This window comes from Cetorhinus maximus, chromosome 22, assembly GCF_964194155.1.
Source record: "Cetorhinus maximus chromosome 22, sCetMax3.hap1.1, whole genome shotgun sequence".
Lineage (NCBI taxonomy): Eukaryota > Metazoa > Chordata > Chondrichthyes > Lamniformes > Cetorhinidae > Cetorhinus > Cetorhinus maximus.
In genome coordinates, this window is record NC_135900.1 from 39,829,444 (window position 1) to 39,853,122 (window position 23,679).

Here is a 23,679-nt window from a genome sequence, read left to right on the forward strand (position 1 = left end):
TGGCGATATATCTCCAAATCAGGATTGTGTGTGTGACTTAAAGGGGAACTTGCAGGAGGTGATGTTCCCATGCACCTGTTGCCCTTGTCCTTCCAGGTGGCGAAGGTGACTGGTTTGGAAAGTGCTGTGGAAGGAGCTTTAGTAAGTTGCTGCAGTCTATCTTGTAGATGGTATGCACTGCTGCCACCTTCCCTGGTGGTGGAGGGAGTGAATGTTTAAGGTGGTGAATGAGGTGCCAATCAAGTGCACTGCTTTGTCTTGGATAGTGCTGAGCTTCTTGAGTATAATAATAACTATACTTCAAAAATAATTAATTAGCTGTAAAGTACGCACTGAGGAAGTGAAAAACAATTTATAAAAGCAAGTTATTTCTGGTTCACCTTGTTCATCATCTCACCCTAACCTTTTCCTGATTCATGCATTCCCCCATCACTTTTTCTCCATCCACCTTGTAAAGTACTCTGATACATCTTTCTGTAGACTAGCCGATAGAACATTTAGTGCTTCAGCGTGAAGTACGGTTGTGCACAGTTTGCAATGCCGCTGTATTATGATTTGTTAATGCCTGCAGAATGAATTGAAGCGCCTGACTGACTGACAGCTGCAGGGTTGGATGTCTTGGCGATGTTATCACGTGGGAAACCTGAAAATCCCACGATGAACTGGCAGCAGGCGGCCAGTCTGCGGGCAACAACAGCTGAACTGCGGCTACTGTGAGCCCAAACGGCCAATGTATGCAGTTTGTAAAATTAATTGCCATTTACCCCAAAAAAAATATACAGAGCTGTCCAATAAAGTAGTGCCATAGGTGAAGGGGAAACTCTTTTGAGTTACCAATAGTCACAGATTGCAACTCTTTTCGAGTACAATCACAGCTCTTGGTTTCCAGGAGTGGGACGTGAACCCACAACCCCCCGCACGATTGTTGGGCTAACTTTAAACGGCGTTAATAGCGATTTACTTGGTGTTTCTTAAAATGGAGCCGGTGTTGCCTCTGCGGTTTAGAAGGGATATAAATATTTTTAAGAGTCGATGCCGCTTTGGGACAGGAGTGAAGTACTGCACTGAGCAATGCTAATGCCATTGCTGAATTCTGAATGGCGTGACCAATAATGAGCAAGTGAACAGGACAAAACTCAGGCAGGAGTAGGCGAGGGGTTTTTTTAAAGCGTGCAGTCTGCATTTTCTGAGCCAAAGCGCCGTTGTAGTAAAGTGCGGTGGGGCAGTTTGTGTTGAACTTGTCAATTCCTTCTCCCTCTCTCTCTCTCTCTCGCTCCTGAATTGGGCACATGGATGAATACTTGGGTAAAGTCAGCCCAGAGAGTAACGCTTTCGTGCGTCACTGGTTTGGGTTCGTGTTTGTAACGGGAAATGCTGCCTGCGGTGTGTGGAATGCGATTATTGCACAACCTTCAGTTAATGGGACTTAGCGCCACTGAACCGCTGGCGGGGAAACGCGGCTCGGAGGAGGCAACAGCCAGGCGACTGGTGAGAAAGGCGTGTGGAAGCCCCGCTGGCTGACTGAGCACACAGACACTGCCAGTCACTGCTTTCAACACGGCAGCGCCTCGGAACCGGCAGAGCCGACGCTGGAGGAGTTGCATGAGAAACTAGAAGATCACAAATACTTGTGGGTGCGGGTTTATCCCGGCGTTTACAACTCGGTAAGATTCATTCTCCGAAATCCCCCCCTACCCCCCCACCCCCAGTGGCTGTGACAAACTGATGTCGGGAGTACTCTGCAAACTTTCAGTTTGAGTTGTGCTCGCCCTGCTGTGTAATGTTCACTGCAGTAAAACCCACACATTCACATGAACTTCTGGACAGGATAAGATCACTGGAACACAGTCCTGGATGGGTCATTTTCAGAGCCTTGTTATAATTGCTGTGATTGCTACAATTTCCACCTAAAGATTGTCTCCTGTTCGTTCTTTCTCATCAGGAACACCATGATGGGTTTACATTCTGAAGAGAAGAACCTGGAAAGAGATCTGAAGAGCAAAGCCGTCCGCGTCCGGAGAAACCTATTCGGCCCCGTTGATCACGAGCAGCTACAGCAAGACTTTCAGCATTTACTCCGGGCCAATGTCGAAGCTGCCGGACAAAAATGGAATTATGACTTCGGCCGGGAAGTTCCCTCGGAAGGGACCCTGGAATGGGAAGAACTGAAATGCCAAGACGTCCCAGCTTTTTACAGGAGCCGCGTAATCAGCGGAGCGAAGCACTTGTCTGGACTGCCAGAGGCTCCAGTGAACAGTAACTCAGATCACCCAGTGCCTCCCAGCAAGGGAATAAAAGTCCAGGTGACGCCTGAGCCCAAGAGAAGGAAACAGACCTGCATAACAGGTACATGTGGATTCGTTTTCATTACAGGTTCTATTCACTTGTATGCAGATTCACACTATACTTTATTTGCTTCAAATTTTCATACTTGCATCTACATGCTGCAGTCTGACATTCAGACTTGTGTCATCTTTCATGGTTGTGCCAGTGGACAACCAGTTTCACCTCTCCACCACCTCTACCACTCTGCTGGTTTTGTGCAGTCTGGCTGCCTTGAGCAGTACTGAATTCTGGCCAAGTAAACACTGGAAAGGCCAAATATTGTTTGCCTTCAGCCTCCACCTCTGTTCCCTGAATGTCAGCCATGACTCATTTGGTAGCACTCTTGCCTCTGAGTCAGAAGGTTGTGGGTTTGAGTCCCACTCCAGTATTTGAGCACAACAATCTAGGCTGATGGTCCAGTGCAGGACTAAAGATGTGCTGTAGCTTGAGAGTGTGTTTCAGATGAGACATTAAACCAAGCACTCTCAGGTGAACGTAACAGATCCTAATGCACTATCCCCAGCATCATGGCCAATATTTATCCCTCCATAAACATCACAAAAAACAGTTTGTGGTCATTATCACATTGCCATATGTGGAAGTTTGCTGTGTGCAAGTTAGCTACCCTGTTTCCTACATTTCAAAGGTGCTTTATAAATGCCTGTTCTTCTCTTCTCTCTTTTTATTCCCCTTCCCTTCCACTGTCTCAAGCTGAACCAGACTTTAACCGTGGCATGCTGTTTGACCCCAGTTCTGAGTGTCCAACCATATTTTCACTCCATCACAAAGATCGCCTACTTTCAATTCCGTAACATCATCTGCATAATCTATTACTGAAATCCTCCTTCTGCCTGTGTCACCTAGATTTGATTATTACTGTGATGTTCTTGCTGACTTCCAATCCTCTCTCTCTCTCTCTCTCCCCCCCCCCCCCCCCCCCGCATAAACTCTAGCTCAGTGAAAACTCTGCTGCTTATCCGCACCGTGCTCCCACCTCACCCCCTCGCTAACCTACATTGGCTTCTACTTCCCAATGTCTTAAAGTTCAAGTTTTAATCCAGATCTTGAAGTCCTCCATGGCTTTATGTCTCCCTTTCTCTATAATCTCTTCGAACATACAACCATTTCCTGCCTGAACTGTCCATTCCTCTTGACTCCATCCACTTCTGCAAACTTTCCTACCCTCTTGTTGGCACCCCATGCCTTCAACCTCCCAGATGTCATTCTAGAATTCTTTTCCCAAGTCCCTCACCTATCTTTTAAGACATCTTACAACCTATAATTTTAACCAAACCCTCCAATCATGTCTCCTTTGACATGGAGTCTGTTTTCCTCATTCCTCTGTAGGGTCTTAGGACATTTTTCCACATTAAAGTGCTTTATAAATATTTGTTCTTTATATATTAGTGATAAAGAATTGACTCATTATTGGAATTGATGATGGATAGCTGACAAATGCCCTGTCATTCCTTTTGTGATCCAGTCAAAAAAACACTCTTGGATCACAATATTTCTGTAGTATATCCTGTCAGTTAACTATTTTAATTTGTATATAGTTTAAGTTATGGGGAGTTATTTTAATAGCTCATTTGACCTCATAATGTTTGTATTTTCTTATCTGTTAAAGACAACAGCCTCCCACTTGTATTTTTGTTTACTTATTTTGGAAGTTTCATGAGGAAAATTTGAACAATTTGTACATCGTGCTTTGATGCAAAATTTGATTTGCATGTTTCCTCATTTCATTATTTCTCTAGCAGTCAAATATTGGAGTAGATTTTCCTGCAGTACAAATGTTGGGCGGCCAGCCAGCAAAGTGCTGCCATTTACCACCCAAATGGAGGCTGTCCATTTTTCTGTGGCGTTTTAAGAGTCAACCACATTAGGACCAGACCTCATTAGCATTCAGTGACAATAGAAACTAGGCAGTGGCTATTTCCCCACTATCATTAGGGAACTACTGCCCCATTTGCCTGGTTGCGAGGCCTCAAAATCTCCTCTTTGAAGACTGGAAATTGGTCAAGAAAGAGTTCGTATTTTCAATTTCAAACTTAAAAACTTTATTTTCATTACTAAATTTGATAAAGTTGAAGTAGCAGCCCCAGTTAAAAAATAGTTTTAAACGTAGAATTTCAAAGCCTCTGACTCAACTGTTAACTCTGTCAACTATGTTGCAAATGGTGTTCTGTTAACTGTTATGCTACCCAGTAGAATGCAGCAGTGTAAATTTCCTCTAAGAGCTTAAAGCACTTCCAATCCACCTTTCAAATATAATGTATCATTTTTTAAAATATCTTTGCTGATTTTGAATTTCTCTTTCAAAAACAGTAGAAGTGCATAAAAATATTTCTAGAAAAATATAAGTGAACTTAAGGGAAATATACTGTGATTTTCATGGCAACTATGCATTACTAAAGTATCTTCACCCCGTGAAAGCTTACAACATGTAATATGATGCATTTATGTTTTACAAAATAAATTGGAATTTTAGTCTGGGGATTAAAGTAATTTGGAACACGGCACACAGCAATGATACTAAGTGATGTCCCATAAGTGTATGATAAACATTATAAATGGCAGTAATAGTTAAATATTTCGCATGTGTGATACTTGTACTTTTGCTGGTGTTTAGAAAAAACAAATCACTTTTGGGAGCTGAGGTTATAAAACTAAAGAAATATTTTTAAACAGGGTCAGTCCTCTAGGCCTCTCTTAACTATTTCAAGAACAGTGTCTGGTTAAACCAAATCTGGACTGCCTTATTCTAGATTCCATTAGTGTCAATTTTTTTTCTCTCTCTCGAGTAACATTTTACTATCTGTACAGAAAGATTGTAATTTTCCTCTATGATTTGTAAACAGCAGCTTTTATAAATATAGAAAAGTTTAAATAACAAAGTCGTTAAACCCAAAAAATAATATTTGTACAAAAAATACATAAAGATTTGCCTGCATGTCGAGGCACTGGAAGGGATCAAGAACTAACTCTGGGACCAACTGTCGATATTGTAGATTTAATAATAGACTTGTTGGAGAAGCATTTCTTCCCCAGTCCCCATCTACTTAGTCCAGTGGATAGGAGAATACATATTTTGTTTGTAGACACATAAGCAAAGTTCAGAGCAGGATTTTTTTTTAATGACTTTTCAGCAGAAAGTGTTTGGCAAAAAATCATTACTTTTAAACGTTGAATTTTAAAAACAAATTGTATTCACACAAGTTTAAAGGAAAAAAAGCACTGATACAGAAGGCAGTTCAAATGCTAATTCTTCCACCACTGCCACTTCTATACTTCCTGCTGCTCGAACTTTCAAAACTTTGAGGTGTAAGCGTCAGTTCTTTAACCTCCAGGCCTGCACAGTTGGTAAAGATTGACCAAATTGGTTTAAATCTACCAGTTGAAGAGCAGTTTTTTTTAACCCTCCGATGTCCATTAAATTTAAAGAGCTAAGGCTGAAAGTCGGCATTGTGCACAAAGAAGGAAGAGAGTGTGGCCGATTTAAAGGTGCTTAGGGACCATGTATTGGACAGCCTGCCAGCAGCTTTTTTTTAAATGATAAATGGATGTTTGACATTCTCAAAACTTCTGATATTTACACATATTTATGTTATGCATTGTGCTTTGTCATATTTACATGTATATGCTTTTCATCATCTTACTTGAAAACATTAAATGTTATTTAACTGTTGAAGAACATCTAGAAGCAAAACTGAACATGGTTCAAAACTACAAACGTCATACTAGCTTTTCTGAGATAGTTGATAATCCCAAGAAAGGAGCCCCAAGAGGTCTGAAGTCTGAACTGAGATTGATACCAAAGGAAAAAAAATGGTGATAATTTTCCATGATCATGATCACTGGAAAATTGTAGAAGTTTGTTGTCACTTCTCTATAGCTCAGTATTTGTTTCATTATTTATTCCCATTTATTTATTTTCTTCCTCTCCAAAATCCCATAAAGCACTATGCCTAATGTCTACACTAGGAATGGTAACATAGTTGTAATGTTACTGGACTAGTAATCCAGAGGCCCAGACAAATCCTTCAGGGACACAACTTCAAATCCTGCCAAAGCAGCTGGAGGAATTTATATTTAATAAGTCCAGAATAAAAATGCTGGTCTCCTTATTAATGATCATGGAACTACAGGATTGTACTAAAAACCCATCTGGTTCACTCCTGTCTTTCAGGGGAGGCTATCTGCTGTCCTTACCCATTCTGGCCTACATGTGTCCCCAGACACAAATCAAAATGGTTGACCTTTAATTGCCCTCTGACTTGGCCTAGCAAGCCACATTGTTTATAGTTGGCTCATCACCGCCTTCGAGAGCAATTAGGGATGGGCAATAAACACTCAAATCCCAATAACAATTTTTTTTAAAAAGGCACTGTAAAGTTGTTGATGTCACTAATTGTTGTTTGTAACTGTCTTTTCTGTCCTATAATGCCCCTTAATATGAATCCCAGGACACCATCTGCCCATCATTTGATTTCTGTTTGCCACACGACCACCCTTAAAATTAAAACCAGTCAATATGTATTGGTTTATACGTAAGGATGCTCTAGATTTGCATCCATCACTAATTAGGTAAAGGTTTTGAACTCTGAAAAACTGAAGACACTCATGTAGTCCAAGTAGGATGAACCTGAACTAGGTAGAGTTTTGATCTGTTGTAAATTAAAAATTAATGGCTCAAAGCTGCATTGTTGCATTATACTAAATACATGGCTTATTCAGCACATTCAAATATGTAAAGATTAACATTAGAATACTCACTTCAAGCTCACAAAAGTTGCTTCTAAATGTAAATCTGTTGTCAATCAAAACTAGCTTCTACGGATTGCACACGGATAGCTTAATGTTTACAAATAATTCAACCTGAGTGGAGATAGTTGGCTTAAGTCTCTAGTCAACCAGTTGTCTGCATGCACAATGCTAGTGTGCAGGAATAGAACAGACAGGTAAGGTACAGGAATTATTGAGCTACTCCAGCGTATCTGACATGCCACTCAAATGGAAGGTTTCTAGATGTGATTTCTCCATCTACAGTTGAGGCCAAGAAGTTTAACTATGCTTTAAACACACAGATAGTAGATAGTTTCAACTAACTGATGTATGAAAACCTGGAAAAATTGTTCTTTTAGGATTTTTTTTTCCAAACTCCACTCTCCAATTGTATGTTCTATTTGTTGTAAAGGTATTGGAATTAAAATAATTTTCTTTTAAAGTCTAGAACTAGAGATCAAACTGAGGTGTTTCTTAAGTTGGTATCTGTATCACTTTTTTTCTTAATGACTGCATAATATGGATTGTCTGCTACCTGATTAATCAGATTGTTTTTCATTGCACTTGTATCATCATCTAATATGGCTGATGTCACTTAAGGCTTTAATGTAACATAGAGTGACAGTAAATCTTTGCACTTCCGAACATTATCTTAATGAAGTACTGCTTATGCACCCTAAATAACCAGAGGCTTTGCTTGTCAATTATTGCTCAGATTTGCCATTAAGAAAGTATATTTTTACTCAACATTCACTGAGTCTTACTGCTAATTAATGAGATTTAATGGTGCTTCTTGTCCATTCTATCCAGATCCTAATATGAGAGTTTGTAAATGAGGATTTTTTGAGTGCACTTTTTTCCAATCCAATTCTCTTAAGACTAAATTCAGGTATCAGCTAGTCATTAATGCCATGTAGGAAAGGGACAGTAAATCTTCCATGAACAGATTTACCACTCTTCAAAATGTTCAGAGAGGTATTAATATCTCTGATGTCCTTCACATCAAAAAGTTCTAAATTTCTAGACATTGATTCTTTTTTTCAATGGTTCAGGAGCACTTCCTTGAGTTTTGACCACTTACAGAGAAGTTCTATAAGATCATAAGATGTAGAAGCATAAGTAGGTCATTCAGCCCATCAAGTCTGCACTGCCGTTCAATGAGATCATGGCTGATTTGATAATCCTCAACTTAATTTTTTTGCCTTTTCCTCATAACCCTTCGTACCCTTACCGATTTAAAATCTGTCTTTCTCAGCCTTGAATGTATTTAACGACCCAGCCTCTACAGCCCTCTGTGGTAAAGAATTCCACAGATTCACTACCCTTTGAGAGAAGAAATTCCTCCTCACCTCTGTCTTAAATAGGCAGCTCCTTACTCTGAGATTATGCCCTCTGGTCTGAGCCGTTCCCACAAGGGGAAATGACCTCTCAGCTTCTACCCTGTCAAGCCCCCTGTGATGTTTGTGTTTAACGTTTATGCTATTTTATAAAAGGACATTTTAGTTAAAAAGAAGTGTTACATAAAAAAACCTAACACGATGTGCTAAGTCCCGGAGGTATTGCCCTGTGGTGTAGAACAAGGAATAAAGGAGCCTTCTGTTTTTTCACACAGGAACCTGGGGTTCAGAAGCAGATAGCTGTGTGTGTACAGGCCCAACCTCTCCTCATCAGAAAATCCTTTCCTATCCAGGATCAACCTAGTGAACCTTCTCTGGACTGCCTCCAATGCCAGTATATATTTCCTTACATAAGGGGACCAAAATTGTTCATAGTATTCTGGGTGTGGTCTAACTAGTGCCTTGTATAGTTTTAGCAAGACTTCCCTATTTTTATATTCCATTCCCTTTAAAATAATGGACAACATTCCATTTGCCTCACCTATTACCTGCTGAATTTGTATGCCAGCTGTTTAGGATTCATGCACGAAAACCCCCACATCCCTCCGTGCTGCAGTTTTCTGAAGTCTTTTTTTCCATTTAAATGCTCCTCTGTTCTTCCTGCCAAAGTGCATAACCTCACATTTTCCCACATTATATTCCATCTGCCAAGTTTTTGCCCACTCACTTAACCTGTCCATATCCCTCTAAAGACTCTGTATCATCCTCACCACTTGCCTTCCCATCTACTTTGTGTCATCTGCAAACTTGGCAATCCAAGTCATCAATATAGTAAATAATTGTGGCTCCAGTACCAATCTCTGTGGCACTCCACTAGTTACAGCTTGCCATCCTGAAAATGCCCCCCTTATCCCAACTCTCTGTCTTCTATTAGTTAGCCAATCCTCTGTCTATGCTAATATATTACCCCCAACACCATGGGCTCTTATCTTATTAAGTAGCCTTATGTGCAGTACCTTATTGAACGCCTTTTGGAAATCCAAATATATTACATCTACTGGTTCCCCTTTATCTATCCTGCTTGTTATCTCCTCAAAGACTTCTAATAAATTTGTCAGGCATGATTTCCCCTTCATGAAGTCATGCTGACTCTGCTTGATTATATTATGCGTTTCTAAATGCTCTGCTATTACATCCTTTTATAATAGACTCTTAACATTTTCCCAATGACAGATGTTAAGCTAACTGGCTTTGAATAAGGGTGTTACATTGGCAGTTTTCCAATCCTCTGGGACTTTCCCAGAATCTAAGGATTCTTGGAAGATTACTACCAGTGCATCCACTATCTCTGTAACTTCCTTTAATATCTAGGATGCAACCCATCAGATCCAGGGGACTTATTGGCCTTTAGCCCCATTAGTTTCCCTAGTACTTTTTGTCTAGTGATAGTTATTGTATTTATTTCCTCCCCCCTTTTTGCCCCTTGATTATTTAGTATTTTTGGAATGCTATTAGTGTCTTCTACCTTGAAGACTGATGCAAAGTATTTATTATTCCCCTGCCATTTCCTAGTTCCCCATTATTAATTCCCCACCCTCATTCTCTAAGGGGCCTATGTTCACTTTGGCCTCTCCCTTCCTTTTTATATATTTAAAGACGCTCTTACAGCCTGTTTTTCTATTACTTGCTAGTTTTTTACCCTCAAAGTTTATTTTCTCCCTCTTTATTATTTTTTTGGTCATCTTTTGTTGGTTTTTGGAACTTTCCCAATCCCCTGGCTTACCACTAATCTTTGCCACATTGTATGTTTTTTCTTTCAATTTGATGCTAACCAGAGCTTCCTTGGTTAGCCATGGTTGGCTTATCCCCTTCCTAGAATCATTCTTCCTCACTGGGATATATCTTTGTTGTGAGTCATGAACTATTTTCTTAAACGTCTGCCATTGTTCATCAACCATCTTTTCTGCTAAACTCTTTTCCCAGTCCATTCCAGCCAACTCTGCCCTCATTCCTTTGTAACTACCCTTATTTAAGTTTGGTACAGTTGTTTTCGACCCAAGCTTCTCACTCTCAAACTGAATGCTAAATTCTACCGCGTTATGATCACTGTTTCCTAGGGGATCTTTTACTCTGAGATCATTTATTAAACCTGCCTCATTACACATTACCAGATCCAAAATAACCTGATCCCTGATTGGATCCACAACATATTGTTCTCGGAAGCTATCCTGAATACACTGTATGAATTCTTGCTCATGGCTACCTCTGCCAATTTGACTTTCCCAATCTACATGAAGATTAAAGTCACCCATGATTAATGTGCTGCCTTTTTTACATGCCCTTATTATCTCCTGATTTATTCTCTGTCCTACAGGGTAGCTACTGTTAGGGAGCCTATAGACTACTTCCACCAGTATCATCTTCTCCTTGTTATTTCTTACCTCCACCCATATAGATTCTACATCTTCTGATTGAAGATCATTTCTTGCTATCATACTTATTCCATCTTGTATTAACAAAGCTACCCCACCGCTCTTTCCTTCCTGCCTGTCCTTTCAAGAAGTCACGTACCCCTGAATATTTAGTTCCCAGCTTTGATCCCCTTGTAACCACATCTCCGCAATGACTATAAGATCGTACCCATTAACCTCTATTTGTGCGTTAATTCATTTATTTTGCTCTAAATACTATGTGCATTAAAGAGCCATTAATTTTGCCTTTTTACCAATTTTCCCCCTTTGACTCTATTTGCTGTTCTTTTTTTAATGTTTATACACTCTGTCCCTTCCTGTCACACTCTGGGTATCATTACCTAAATAGCTGCCCGCAAAGCTGCCATGTTCTTTTGCTTTGTAAGCCTACGTATCCCCTCTCCAGAACCTTCCCCACTCTATTTAGTTTAAAGCCCTCTCTATAGCCCTAGTTACTCGGTTCGCCAGGACACTGGTCCCAGCACGGTTCAAATGAAACCCGTCCCACCAGAACAGCTCCTTTCTACCCTAGTACTGGTGCCAGTGCCCCATGAACTGATACCCAGTCCACCCACAACAATCTTTGAGCCACGCATTTAACGCCTTGACTTTATTTACCCTATGCCAGTTTGCCCATGGCTCAGGTAGTGATCCCAAGATTATTACCGTGGAGGTTCTGCTTTTTAATTTAGCTCCTAACTGTTCAAATTCAGCAGAACCTCCTAGTCCTATCAATGTCATTGGTATCAATGTGGATGACGGCAACTGGATCCCTCCCCTCCCACTCCAAGTCCCCCTCCAGCCCTGAGGAGATGTCCTTAATCTTGGCACCGGGCAGGCAACACAGCCTTCGGGACTCACGCATACAACTGGAGAGAACAGTATCTAACCCCCTAACTATATTGTCCTTTACCACTACTACATTCCTATTTCCTCCCCCCACTTGAATGGCTCCCTGTACCACGATGCCACAGTCAGCTCGCTCATCCTCCGTGCAGTCCCCGCTCTCGCCCACATAGCTTACAAGAACCTTGTAACTGTTGGACAATTGAAGGAGCCGTGGCTCCTCGAACACTACCCCCTGGATCCCCATACCTGCCTCACCTGCAGCCACACCCTCCTGTCCTTGATCACAGACCAAATTTGAATTACCTAATCTGAGGGGTGTGACCACCTTCTGGAGCAATGTGTCCAGGTAACTTCCCCGCTCCCTGATGCGGCGCAATGTCTGCAGCTCGGACTCCAGCTCCTTAACTCGGATCCAAAGTTCTTTGAGCTGTGAACACTTACTACAGATGTGTTCACTCTGGATCACCTTGGTGTCTGGCAGCTCCCACATGCTGCAGCAGAAATACATCACCCATCCTGCTTTCACTATCGTATCTTATTTAATTTATTTATTAATTACTGTAGCATCCCTGCTCTTTACATTTGAAGAATCCCCCGCTCTTTACACTTGATTGTAATTAATTTTTTTTACACCAGTCTCAAAAAAAGTGAAAAAAACTAGAGACCTAAACACAAACTAAAGCCTTACCTTTACTTTAAAGACAAGAAATACTCACCAATCCTATTCGCCAATCAGCTGCTTTCCCTGCACTTGTGTCAGGTTGTGGTTTGTGACATCACTCCGCCGTTGGCTTCCAAAACATGATTCCAAATGTCTTCTCTTAAACTAAAACCAAAATAATAAAGATGCTGGAGATTTGAAATAAAAACAGAAAATGCTGGAAACACACAGCGGGCCAGACAACATCCGTGGAGAGAGTTAACATTTCAGGTTGATGAGCTTTTATCAGAACTGGGAAGGTCAACGACCTGGAACATTGGGCAGAATTTTCTGGACTTGGACCCGGTTCGCAACAGCAACATGCCTTCTGGTTCAATTTTCCAGAAAGCGGGCAATTAAGAGTTTGCCCCCCAAGATTGCCGTCCAATTAGGAGGAGACGGGACCTCGATTCAGTGGCCCCATTGCAAGGGTGGTCGGCATCCTTCACTCTGTCTGTAGCAAGAGTGCTGCTGAGGGGAATGCAGCAGGAACAGGAGAGATGCAATAGCGGCATGATAAATCTAATGTAAGTGGCTGACACTGCATTAATCCCAGCACTATCGGAGACTTCAGCACCCCCTCCCCGGAGTTCTTTACACAATGGCAAGCCTCTGCCAGCGGAAGATATCAGCCTTGGCATTTTTTGCTGTTAATGGTTAGAAAGCCTCGAACTCTTGCTGCTCTGTCCTACCACCATGCAGCCTCCTCCTCTGAGTTACCGAGGTGCTGACGCAGCATGGGGCCCGTGTGACACTGGGAAAATTTGAAATGTCGGTGGAATAATGCTACGAATTGCCTAATCGCCCGCCTCAATTGGTCTTCTGCCACTGCTGGGCAGGTTACTAACATCAAACTCAGCCCACCACTGGAAAAAGCTGAAGGAGGTGGAAATGCATCGCAAACCAGCCTGATGAGTTTTTCTGCAATTTTGCTAATAACCCTGACAATCACCAAACCACCACCACACACACACCGCCCCCCCTCCCCCCACCACCATCGTATCCAAACATGCTCGCCAGGCTTGGTAAAATTCTCACTATTAAGTCTGCTTCTGTATCTAAAGATGCTACTTGACCTGATTAGTGTTTTTAGCTTTTGTAGCTGGTAGCCTAGTGGGCTCTATTGCGTTCTTCTGCCAATGTGGAGTTTCTTTTTACAATCAGCAATCTTCAGCTCACCTGTTCTGCCCTACACACTGAGACAAAGTATAGTTGACTCTCCCAGGGAAAACTGCAAAGCCCAAGTCCCAATACTACTGTGTGTCAGTGCATCAATTTGCTACACCATGATCGGTCTTAAATAGTGACAGTTTTTAAAGTGTTAACTTAGTAGATTTTCTCTTAATGTTGTGTAATGAAATCATAAATAATGTGTTTGGGATTTCACTGCAAAAAGTAAATAAAAGAAATGTTTACTCTTTTTGTTTACTTTTAAACATTGAAGATAGTTAACACAATCTATCTTGTGTAGTAAGAAAGTTGCCATGACATCTAAAATAAAGGTCATCAACCTGAAATATTAGCCCTGTTTCTCGTAGCTTATAATTAAAAGTATGGGCCTAGCTTTTCTGCCCACCCTCTGCCCATTTTTCAGCATAACCAAAGCAGAAGATAGTTTGGGAGCACACTGTACAGTTCCTTCCCTCCATTTTGCTTCCCATGTAATTTTCCAGCAGAAGTGATAAGCACCCATGCACTAATTGCAAATTAATACACAGGTGATGGTGTCACATCTTGTGTCACATTTTCCATCACTGCCTTAATTAGAACTTGTGTAGGGCAACTTTGTAGAAAATGGGAATTCCCTATTGCTAGGTTGTATCAGTGAAGCTGGGGGTGCCTTCAAGTTGCTAAATTATAACTTTACAATTGAACCATTCAGCTTGGCTGCTTTTACTATTTTGATGTTCTCTAAGCTGGTACTCAATTTTCAGACTTATTCGTTCCAATCTTTCCATATTGGCATTCCCTTTGGAATACTCCTCTGCCCTGTATGAAGAGGGCGAGCAGTAAAGAGAAAACAAGCAGGTATGGCTGACACAGGAAGTATCAGCATACTATCGGAAGATTCTTAACTTCGCCTCACCCAGAAGCTGTGCATAAGGAGACATTGTTTGCTAGGAAGCCCTCTAGGAATTGTGCCAGAAGCTGAAAAGTGATAAGCAGACCTACTCTAGAATGCCTACCATATTGCCAGTACCTGTCAAAATTATGACAGGAATTTTTTTGCAAGCACTTCTTTTAAACTGTAAATGCTGCATGGTAAGAGATAAACACTGAGTGCATAGTTACAGTGACATAGTAGTAATATTCCATTTATGCACACTTTCTATTGTTTTATATACAGTACTACTTTTTCCCCTTACATTTTTATCCTATTTTTGTCACATTTTCTATTCATTTTACTTATCTCCTAAGTCCTGTATTACTTCACTTCTGAGATAGGTGTCACTGTTGTCTACTATTTCCCCAGGCGAGATGGCACTTTGGGCCCAGTTTCATACCTTGGAAGGTAAGTTAACTTACATTTAAACTTTTTACATTTTTTGGTTGCCTCTGCGGAGGCTCCCACTGCCAATGGCCTACACCAGGCCTGCTTCTGCCACTGTCACCCTTGTCCCATCTATTGTCAGCCAGTCTCCTGTCTTCTGCATACTACATTACAGCTTCAGCAATTTGATTCTACCCCACTCCTTTGGCCCTCAGACCAGGCCATCTGCTATGCTCCTTGCTTCTTCTGAGCTAAGTTCTTGGTTGCTTTATTGCTTACCACCACAGAGGTGTCTTGGAGGTTTCAGGTCTGGCTCGCTCCCACAGACCCCCTCTTAACCTGACATTGACCTTCCTCCTGATTCAAACTAGGAATAATTAATTTGCTTTTAAATCATTTATAAAAAGAACAGTAGACTACTTAGAGCCCTGTTAAGCATTTTAGGTTAGGTTGCAGGTGGTGAGTGGGGGAAAGTGGGTGAGAGGGATGGTAGGAGTGAAGAGGGTCAGAATAATAAATGGAATGGTGGAAGAGGCAGGAGGAAAAGAGCATAGAGTGAGTAGTTGGTGAGAAGGAGATTGTGTACGGGAAAGCGGAAGGAGACAGGAAGATGTTGCAGGGCAAGAAGTTAAATCTCCACTCGGTTAATTTGCTTTCCAGTGTCACTCGCGTCCTGAAACTTGTAAACTTTGTCAGATCCCTCCTTGTCTGTGGCTGGAAAATCACATTGCAGCCAGGCAGCACAATGTTTCCTAACCTCAACACTCCCAAGTGCTGCAAGATCACAAGAACCCTTCTCTGTTGCTGGTAAATGTAATTTATCTGGTTCTGGTATCTATTGCTTGCCAATTTGCTATGTATCTAGAGTTAAAAATAGTTGAGGGAGAAAACCTCACATATAGGTAGAGGAATATATAATGTATAATAATATAGTATATATTACATATATAATTATGAAAGTCAGGTGTTTCTTTACACACACAAAAAATCAGAGTTCAATTTCAAAACAATGGGTTAAAGTTCCTGAACGCCATGTAATAAGATCTCACTTTTGGCCCAAACTTCACCTTTCCATTATGTTAAATTAGAACTCAGGATAGGAACAAAATCTAACATTTAAAAAAAAACTGGTCTCACATCAGATAATTCATGTATATGGTGAACAACAGTGTCCCAACACAGATCCCTTCAGGACACCACTACCCACCTTCTGATAATCTGAAAAACTTTCCTAATCTCTGTTTTGTGGTTTGTAGCTATCCTTAAATTCATTATGACTTTTATCATGAGTTTTTTTAAAATCCGGCATCTTATTGAAGGCCTTTTAAACTAAAAGAGTTGGGGAAAGGATTAGGTGAACGGAAATTTAGAACTCTAAAGAGATAAGTCAAGGCAATAGATCAATGTAGCAATTTGGGTAAAGATAAGCAGAGTGGGAGAGGAAGGGACAGAAAATTTAATGCTAATAGTATATCAACTAATAAGGTCATGCAAAGAATCGTGGTAAAAAGTAAAATTAAATGGTCTTTGTCTGAATGCACAAAGCATGCATAATAAGATAGATAAACTGGCTGCACAGTTGGAAATGAATGGGTTTGATCAAATTGCCATTACTGAGACATGGACTGGAATTTTCCAGCCCCTCACACCAGCAGGATCTTCCGGTCCCGCTGATGTGAACGGAGATTTCAGTGGCTCGCCGGCCCTGCCACAGGGGAGCCGCGGGGGTGGGGGGCGGGGGGATGGTGTTGGAAAATTCTGGCCATACAAAGTACCTACGGTTGGAAGATACATATTCCAGGGTCCATAACATTTCAAAACGGCAGACAAAATGAAAAAGGAGGAGGAATAACCCTAATAGTAAAGGATAACATAAGAACAGTAGTAAGAAAGAATCCTGGCTGAAAATATCAGAATGTGAAATCAGAATGGGTGGAGATTAGAAATATTGTGGATCAGAAATGCTGGTGGAAGTAATTTATAGGCCCTTTAACAGTAGTTATACCAGTCGTCACTTGGTAGTACAGAACTTGAGTATTACTGAAAAAAGAGACATGGTTTTTGTCTTGCAGTTATCAGGACAGATGCAAGAATGCCAAATTTCAAAGGAAGCAACAATTTATATTTATCCAGAAGCTACATATATTCCTACGCAGGAACCTGTCCTCTGCAGGCAAAAGGGACATGTCCAGGCATTGCATCTTTTTTAATTAAAGAAAAGCATGGGGGACAGTAGTTCCCTGGTGCATTTTCCATGTCAATACCTTAACCAACCAGAGTCAACTTGCCAACCAATTAGTACCTTTTTTCTCATGCAGTATAAATTGTTCCCTTTGAAATTTGGCTTTCTTACATTTTTCCTGATGAGTGCAAAATGAAAAGCTTCAACAGCATGTCTCTTTTTCAGTAATATTCATATAGTTATACCTCTGGACAGGGTATTAAACAAGAAATAATTACAGCCTGTAACAAAGACAATGTAATAATAATAGGGGACTTTAATATTCATATAGACTGGAAAAATCAAATTGGCAAAGTAGCCTGAAAGTTGAATTTGTAGAATTCTTTCACAGCCATTTCATAAACAATATCTTGTGGAACCAAGTATGGAAAACCATTTTATATCTAGTATTGTGCGATGAGGCAGGGTTAATCAGCAATCTCATAGTTAAAGATCCTCTGGGAAAAGATGATCATACAATTGAATTACATCTTAAGTTTGAAGGTGATATACTAGGGTCCAAAACAAGAATCTTAAACTTAAGCAAGGCCAATTTTATAGCTATGAGGGAGAGCAGCCTAAGGTTAATTGGGTAAATAGACTAAAAGGTATGAGGGTAACCAAACAGGGAAACATTTAAAGAAATGATTCAAAATGTTCAACAAAAATACACTTCATAAAGAAACATAACTGATTGAGATAGACCCATGGATTTGTTCCTGGGATGAAAGGGTTTTCCTATGATGGGAGGCTGAGTAAATTGGCGCTATACTCTCTGGAGTTTAGTAGTATTCACATTGAAACATGACTCTGAAGGGGTTGACAGATTAGACACTGAGAGGTTGTTTCCCCTGGCTGGGGAATCGAAACACAAGGGCATTATCTCAGGATAAGAGGTCGATCATTTAGGGCTGAGATGAGAAGAAAAATCTTTACTCGGAGGGTTGTGAATCTTTAGAATTCTCTACCCCAGAGGGTCACGAATGTTCCATAGTTGAGTGTTTTCAAGACTGAGACAGACTTTTGGTGTCTCAGGAAACTAAGGAATATGGGGAGCAGGTAGTAAGTGGAGTTGAAGAAGATGTTCAGCCATGAGCATATTGAACAGCGGAACAGGTTCTAGGGGCCATGTGGTCTACACCTCATATGTTCTTACGTAAGTTAATGTACACCATAACCTCTGCATTACTTTTATGTATTCTTCGTTATTTCTTCAAATAATTCATATTTGTCATTCTTTTCAGAAATCCATGCTATTGTTATTACATTCTCCGCTTCTAGTTGTATTGTACAGACAAGACTGCTATATTGTGTGATGGAGATTATATTATTTCACAAAGATTTGTCTCCTTGAGATGAGAAGTCTAATCGTTATCTGAACATGGAGGGCTATTTAAAGTTTAATTGTTGTTTGATCAGCAAACTTTGAGATGGAAATACACTTGTTAGTTTCAGCTTTGTGCTCAGGAGGACCTGGAATCTTCAGATTATTTGCTCTTCAGGCTGCATGTCAGAACATCAGGAAAAATGTTTGGGTTTCTTTTCCTTTTTCAAATAGCATTGCTAAAATGATCTTTGAAGTTAAAGAGAATTACTGGCTGGAATTTTCCAGTCCCCCTGCAGTAGGGTCCCCCGTGGGGGGAGCCATTGAAATCTCCATTTACCTGCCAACGTAAGGGGCTGGAAAATTCCAGCTACCATGTCTGTACTCTATTTGTAAAATTATTGAAACAAATGCTTAAATATTAATCAGCAAGACACTTATTTAGAATAAATTTGTCTATCCTTATATCAGCTGATCTCTGGTAGCATTGGTCATATTAAGCCAGAGGACATCTTTTCATAATACTAGGGGTAGGATCATCCCAGATTTGGACTAAGTGCGGGAGCGGGCGGGAAAAATGACGGTTTATCTGCCGGTTGCAATGATGGCTTTTCACACTGCATCATCCCAAACCCGCCACATTAATTATGCATTCCTGGGAAACGCTTCGTTTCCATGGAGGGCAGGCTCTCATTCGCCCGCCACGCCATCACCTTGCTGCTTCATCATGCCGTGTTCCATATTTAAAGTGCAGCCGTGCGCGCAACCCTGCTTCCTGCCCATGACTGTTGCACAGAGACAGGATGGCCCCAAAAGGCAAAAAGACTGCAGCCCCCTGCTTCAGTGATGTCTCCCTCGAGCGCCTTTTGAACGCCATGGAGGCCTGTTGTGATGTCCTATAACCCCGCTCTGGCCACAGGATGGGCAGCTGCATCACCAATCCAGCATGGGAGGCAGTGGCAGCGGTGGTCAGTGCCAATGCCCTGCATTGTCCAAGAGGACAGCCGCCCAGTGCTGCTACAGGATGAATGGTCTCATCTGTTCCGCCAGGGCAATTCGCTCTTCTCATCACTCTCAACTCACACACAAACCCATCACACATCCACAGGGATCTCACACCTCAAGGGACAACAGCACTAACTGTCTCACAAACCCTCACATCTCCTCCCTCTCGAGCTTACACCCTCAGCCAGTCCATGGCTCCGCTCATCACACAAACTTTCCATCAGTGCCATGTGTCCTGCTCACACTCTATCTACTTAAACGCAGGAGAGGCCTGCTCACATCAGCAGGGAGAGGTCCCAGACTGGGGGTGGAATGGCCTGCATTAGGCCCCTCACTTTGAGGAGTGTGCCATCGCGCTGACTGGTGACATGTGGACCGTGCCTCCGGTGAAGATGATGTCGCCGATGAACACCCTTGTGAAGACCCTGCACTCCATCATCCCCCCTCTCAATGCAAGTGTGAGTGCTCTCTCACCTGCTTTTGACTCTGCTGACATGCAGTAATCATCCCTACTTTAGTCCACAGGGAGCTCTGCCAAGTGACCAACACCCTCGGCCAGCCAATCCCTCAGCTTCTTCCACGTCGTCACCTCCAGCCAAGAGGACACTCCTCCATTGAAGAGCTGGAAATAAGCAGCCTGGAAGACCCGTCACGGCGCTTACCCACACCCTGCACTAGCGCAGAGGCACACAGCTTGGTGGGACCTAGATCTAGAATAGGCTCAGGTTCACAATCAGGTGGTCACCGCATGGACACATGTCCGCAGCAAGAGGAGGCAGGTTCAGCTGAATCTCCCGGCACTCGGAGGACTGCTGGGGAAGAGGCATCTGTGAGGTCCGAGTCAGTTGACTAACCTCTGGATTTGGCCTTCCAACACATCCTGGAGAGTCAGCAGAAGGCGGGGGGACATCACGTAGAGCTGTTGGAAGTCCTCAAAAGCGACATGCGAGTTGGAGGACTGTGTCCACCTGCTCTCTGATGAAGTGGTGCCCACGTGTGCGTGTATGGGGAGGATGGCGGACGCCATGGAGACCCTGGTCCTGCAGAACGGGGAGATGCGTGCAGACCTGCACTCCATCGTGGGAGCCATGGGTGAGTTCCTGCAGTGGCAATGCAAGAGGGAAACGGGGCACCTCGATGTCCCTCCAGGTGCTCCTTCCCCTCAAGGAGTCAGGCCGAAGGGAGCGGCAACTGGACACCCCTGAGTCATCCACTCAGGAATCTCAGAGACTGTCCTCTGAGTCCCCTTTGCCTGTGAGCCCCTCAACCTCGTCCTTTGTAACTGCAGAGGGAGCAGCTGGTCAACGAGTGATTCTGGAGGAAGAAGTGTGTGTGTGTGTGTGTGTGTAGCAGGGCCTTACAGAGCCTCATGCAAGCACTCTCCCACGCACGCAGATCCTTCCCATATCACACTCATCTCAATGTCCTGACCATTTTCAGTGCTGTCTGCCAGGGTTCGCTTTCAGTGTCCATCTGAGGTGACCTGCATCTCTGCCCACCCAATGATCACACTCTCATGCAGCACCTGACCTTGCCCATCACGACTCATTTCACTTTCGATTTACCGACAGCATGGTCTGATTCAGTTCTTCTTGCGCCCCCCATCTCTTCCCCACACCCAGTCACCCATTTCCTTGCCCCATCAAGTTGACCACCCCCCCAACTCCCGGCATCACCTTCAACCTCTCCTCTGTGACCTACCAGCCCCAAGTCTTTTCCTTCGGGGATGTCCAAATGAATATGCACATTCCCTTCCTTCCTGAAAATCTCACCGCCATCCACATTACCCTCCTCGACGACCTCCATCCCACCCCCATGGTCCGTGCCTGCCTCCGTCTCAACCAACCACCCTCGTCGTCCCTTCTATCATTACCGTCAAACCCTCACCCTCCCACCTCACACTGCCCTCTGGTCATTCTTGCCATTCCCTCATCCACGCTCAGCTTGCTGCCCATGAGGCAGTCATGGACTCCTCAGAGCCTTACCTTGCACGTGCACCTGGACATCCCCCGTCTCTGGACCCCTTTCTTCCCTCTGCCCCCCCATCCCCAGAACCCCTTCCGCCTCTGCTACCCCTCCCCCCCAGAGCCCCTTCCTCCCCATCCTTTGTCCTCCCCCCTCCCTGAGACTCCACCCCACTTAGCCCTTCCTGACTCCTTCACACACCCTTAATCCTTCCACCACCCTTAGTCTTTCCCCGCCCCCTCAACTCCTTCCTCCAGCCTTACTCTTTCCTCCAGGCTTACTCCTTCCTCCCCCAGACTCCCTCCCCTCTCCGCACTCCTTCACCCCTTTGAACTCCTTCCCTTACACCTTCCAGCCCCATTGCATCTACCTCCCCAGTTGCTGTCTTCTCCCCCGTTACCCCCTCCTCCCCTGTACTCTCTCCCCCCACCAACTCCCAAACTCACCCCATCCTGGCATCTTCATTTCCAACCCCCCAACCTCACCCCATTTTGATACGTCTTCCTCTCCCAGCCAATGCTGGACCTTCCTCTCCCAACCCCCGGTACATCTTCCTCTCCCAAACATAGCTGCACCTCCCTCTCCATCCCCTCAACCATCATCCATTGTGAGCAGACCCTCAGCGGTGACTTCTTAACTTTCATGAGCTGCTTCACAGCGGAGCCATGTCCATGAGAATCCACCCAGCATGTGACGGACATTCCTCCAGTGTGCCGTTGTTGTCGGGCTCCAGCATCTTCTGCTCCTCAGATGTCCGCAATGTGAGCGCAACCCTGGCTCTAAATCCCGACTTCTGCATGTCACACTTGTCAAGACCTGTTCTGCACTGGCGTGCAATCACACCAACCTGGGCAGATGATCCAGTGGGGCGGGGTGGGGGGAATGAGTCTGGCGGGCTAGCCATATAATGACATGAAGGTGTATTACAATGAGGTTCCCGATGTTCGATGGCAGGGAACGGAGCCCGCCATCGACAGGCTGAGCGGACGATCGCAAACTGGTTTCCCGACATGAAACCGATTTCTGGCCTTCTCGCCATATTGCCTGCTCACGCCGCCAAACACGCCCGATACCAGTAGGCATGGAAAATTCCGCCCTAGGAGTATTGAAACCATTTAACACGTTAAATTATCGAGGCTACTGATTTACAGTGACAAAAAAATAAATTTCTGTTTTTAATGACTTGGCATTCTGGGATTTTTACTAGTGTTTTGGGAATCAATTTCCACAATTCAATTCAGTTTTCCATGAAATCTGTAAAACAATGGGCTTCACCATTCATTAGTGTATTGCTTTAGTAGGGATTTAGTTTCATGCCACCTTTTATAAAGTCCCTAGAAAATGATAGTGGATTGGAGGCAGGTATTTGAGGGTTAACAGTAATGGCAGATTGGGTGGTAGTTGTATAGACATTGCTGGGCTTTTGAATAGAACAATTCTGGGGTCTGGAAGTAAGCTGAGGGTTTGGTTCACTGGTTGAATCGTGGAGTTTGGCAAGACAGTTGTGATGGTTTGCAGTCTGCAAGGAGAGTGAGATCACTGGAGGGCTATTGCAGAATGTGTCCCAGGTCCTGTTGGACTGAGAAGCTGATAGCTAAGCATTAAAAGTCCCTTTTAAAAAAATTATTTCATGGGATGTGGTCATCGCTGGCTAAGGCAGCATTTATTGCCCATCCCTAATTGCCCTTGAGAAGGTGGTGGGGAGCTGCCTTCTTGAACCGCTGCAGTCCATGTGGTGTAGGTACACCCACAGTGCTGTTAGGAAGGGAATTCAAAGATTTTGACCCAGTGACAGTGAAGCAATGGCGATATAGTTCCAAGTCAGGATGGTGAGTGTCTTGGAGGGGAACTTGCAGGTGCTGGTATTCCCATGTATCTGCTGCCCTTGTCCTTCTAGGTAGAAACCCTGGGTTTGGAAGATGTTGTCGAAGGAGCCTTGGTGAGTTGCTGCAGTGCATCTTGTAGATGATGGACACTGCTGCTACTATGCATCAGTGGTGGAGGGAATGAATGCTGATGGTGGTGGATGGGGTGCTAAACAAACGGGCTGCTTTGCCCTGGATGGTGTGAAGCTTCTTGAGTGTTGTGGGAGCTGCACTCATCCAGGCAAGTGGAGAGTATTCCATCACACTCCTGACTTGCGCCTTGTAGATGGTGGATAGGCTTTGGGGAGTCAGGAGGTGAGTTATTCTCTGCAGAATTCCCA

At 43.2% G+C, this 23,679-nt stretch overlaps 1 protein-coding gene across 2 annotated transcripts in view; it reads left to right on the forward strand.

Annotated features, from left to right (window-relative positions):
• The first annotated feature begins 679 nt into the window (after positions 1 to 679).
• LOC144696618 (cyclin-dependent kinase inhibitor 1B-like) overlaps positions 680 to 23,679 on the forward strand; it is a 30,278-nt gene continuing 7,278 nt past the window's right edge. The window contains exons 1-3 of one of the 2 annotated variants that reach the window (XM_078568135.1): positions 680 to 732; positions 1,943 to 2,346; positions 8,366 to 9,535. In XM_078568135.1, coding sequence (XP_078424261.1) covers positions 731 to 732; positions 1,943 to 2,346; positions 8,366 to 8,439 — 480 coding nt within the window. In that variant the 5' untranslated portion in view covers positions 680 to 730 and the 3' untranslated portion in view covers positions 8,440 to 9,535. Of the gene's footprint in view, positions 733 to 1,942; positions 2,347 to 8,365; positions 9,536 to 23,679 lie in introns of those variants that run through there. The other variant, XM_078568136.1, reaches the window with a different exon arrangement.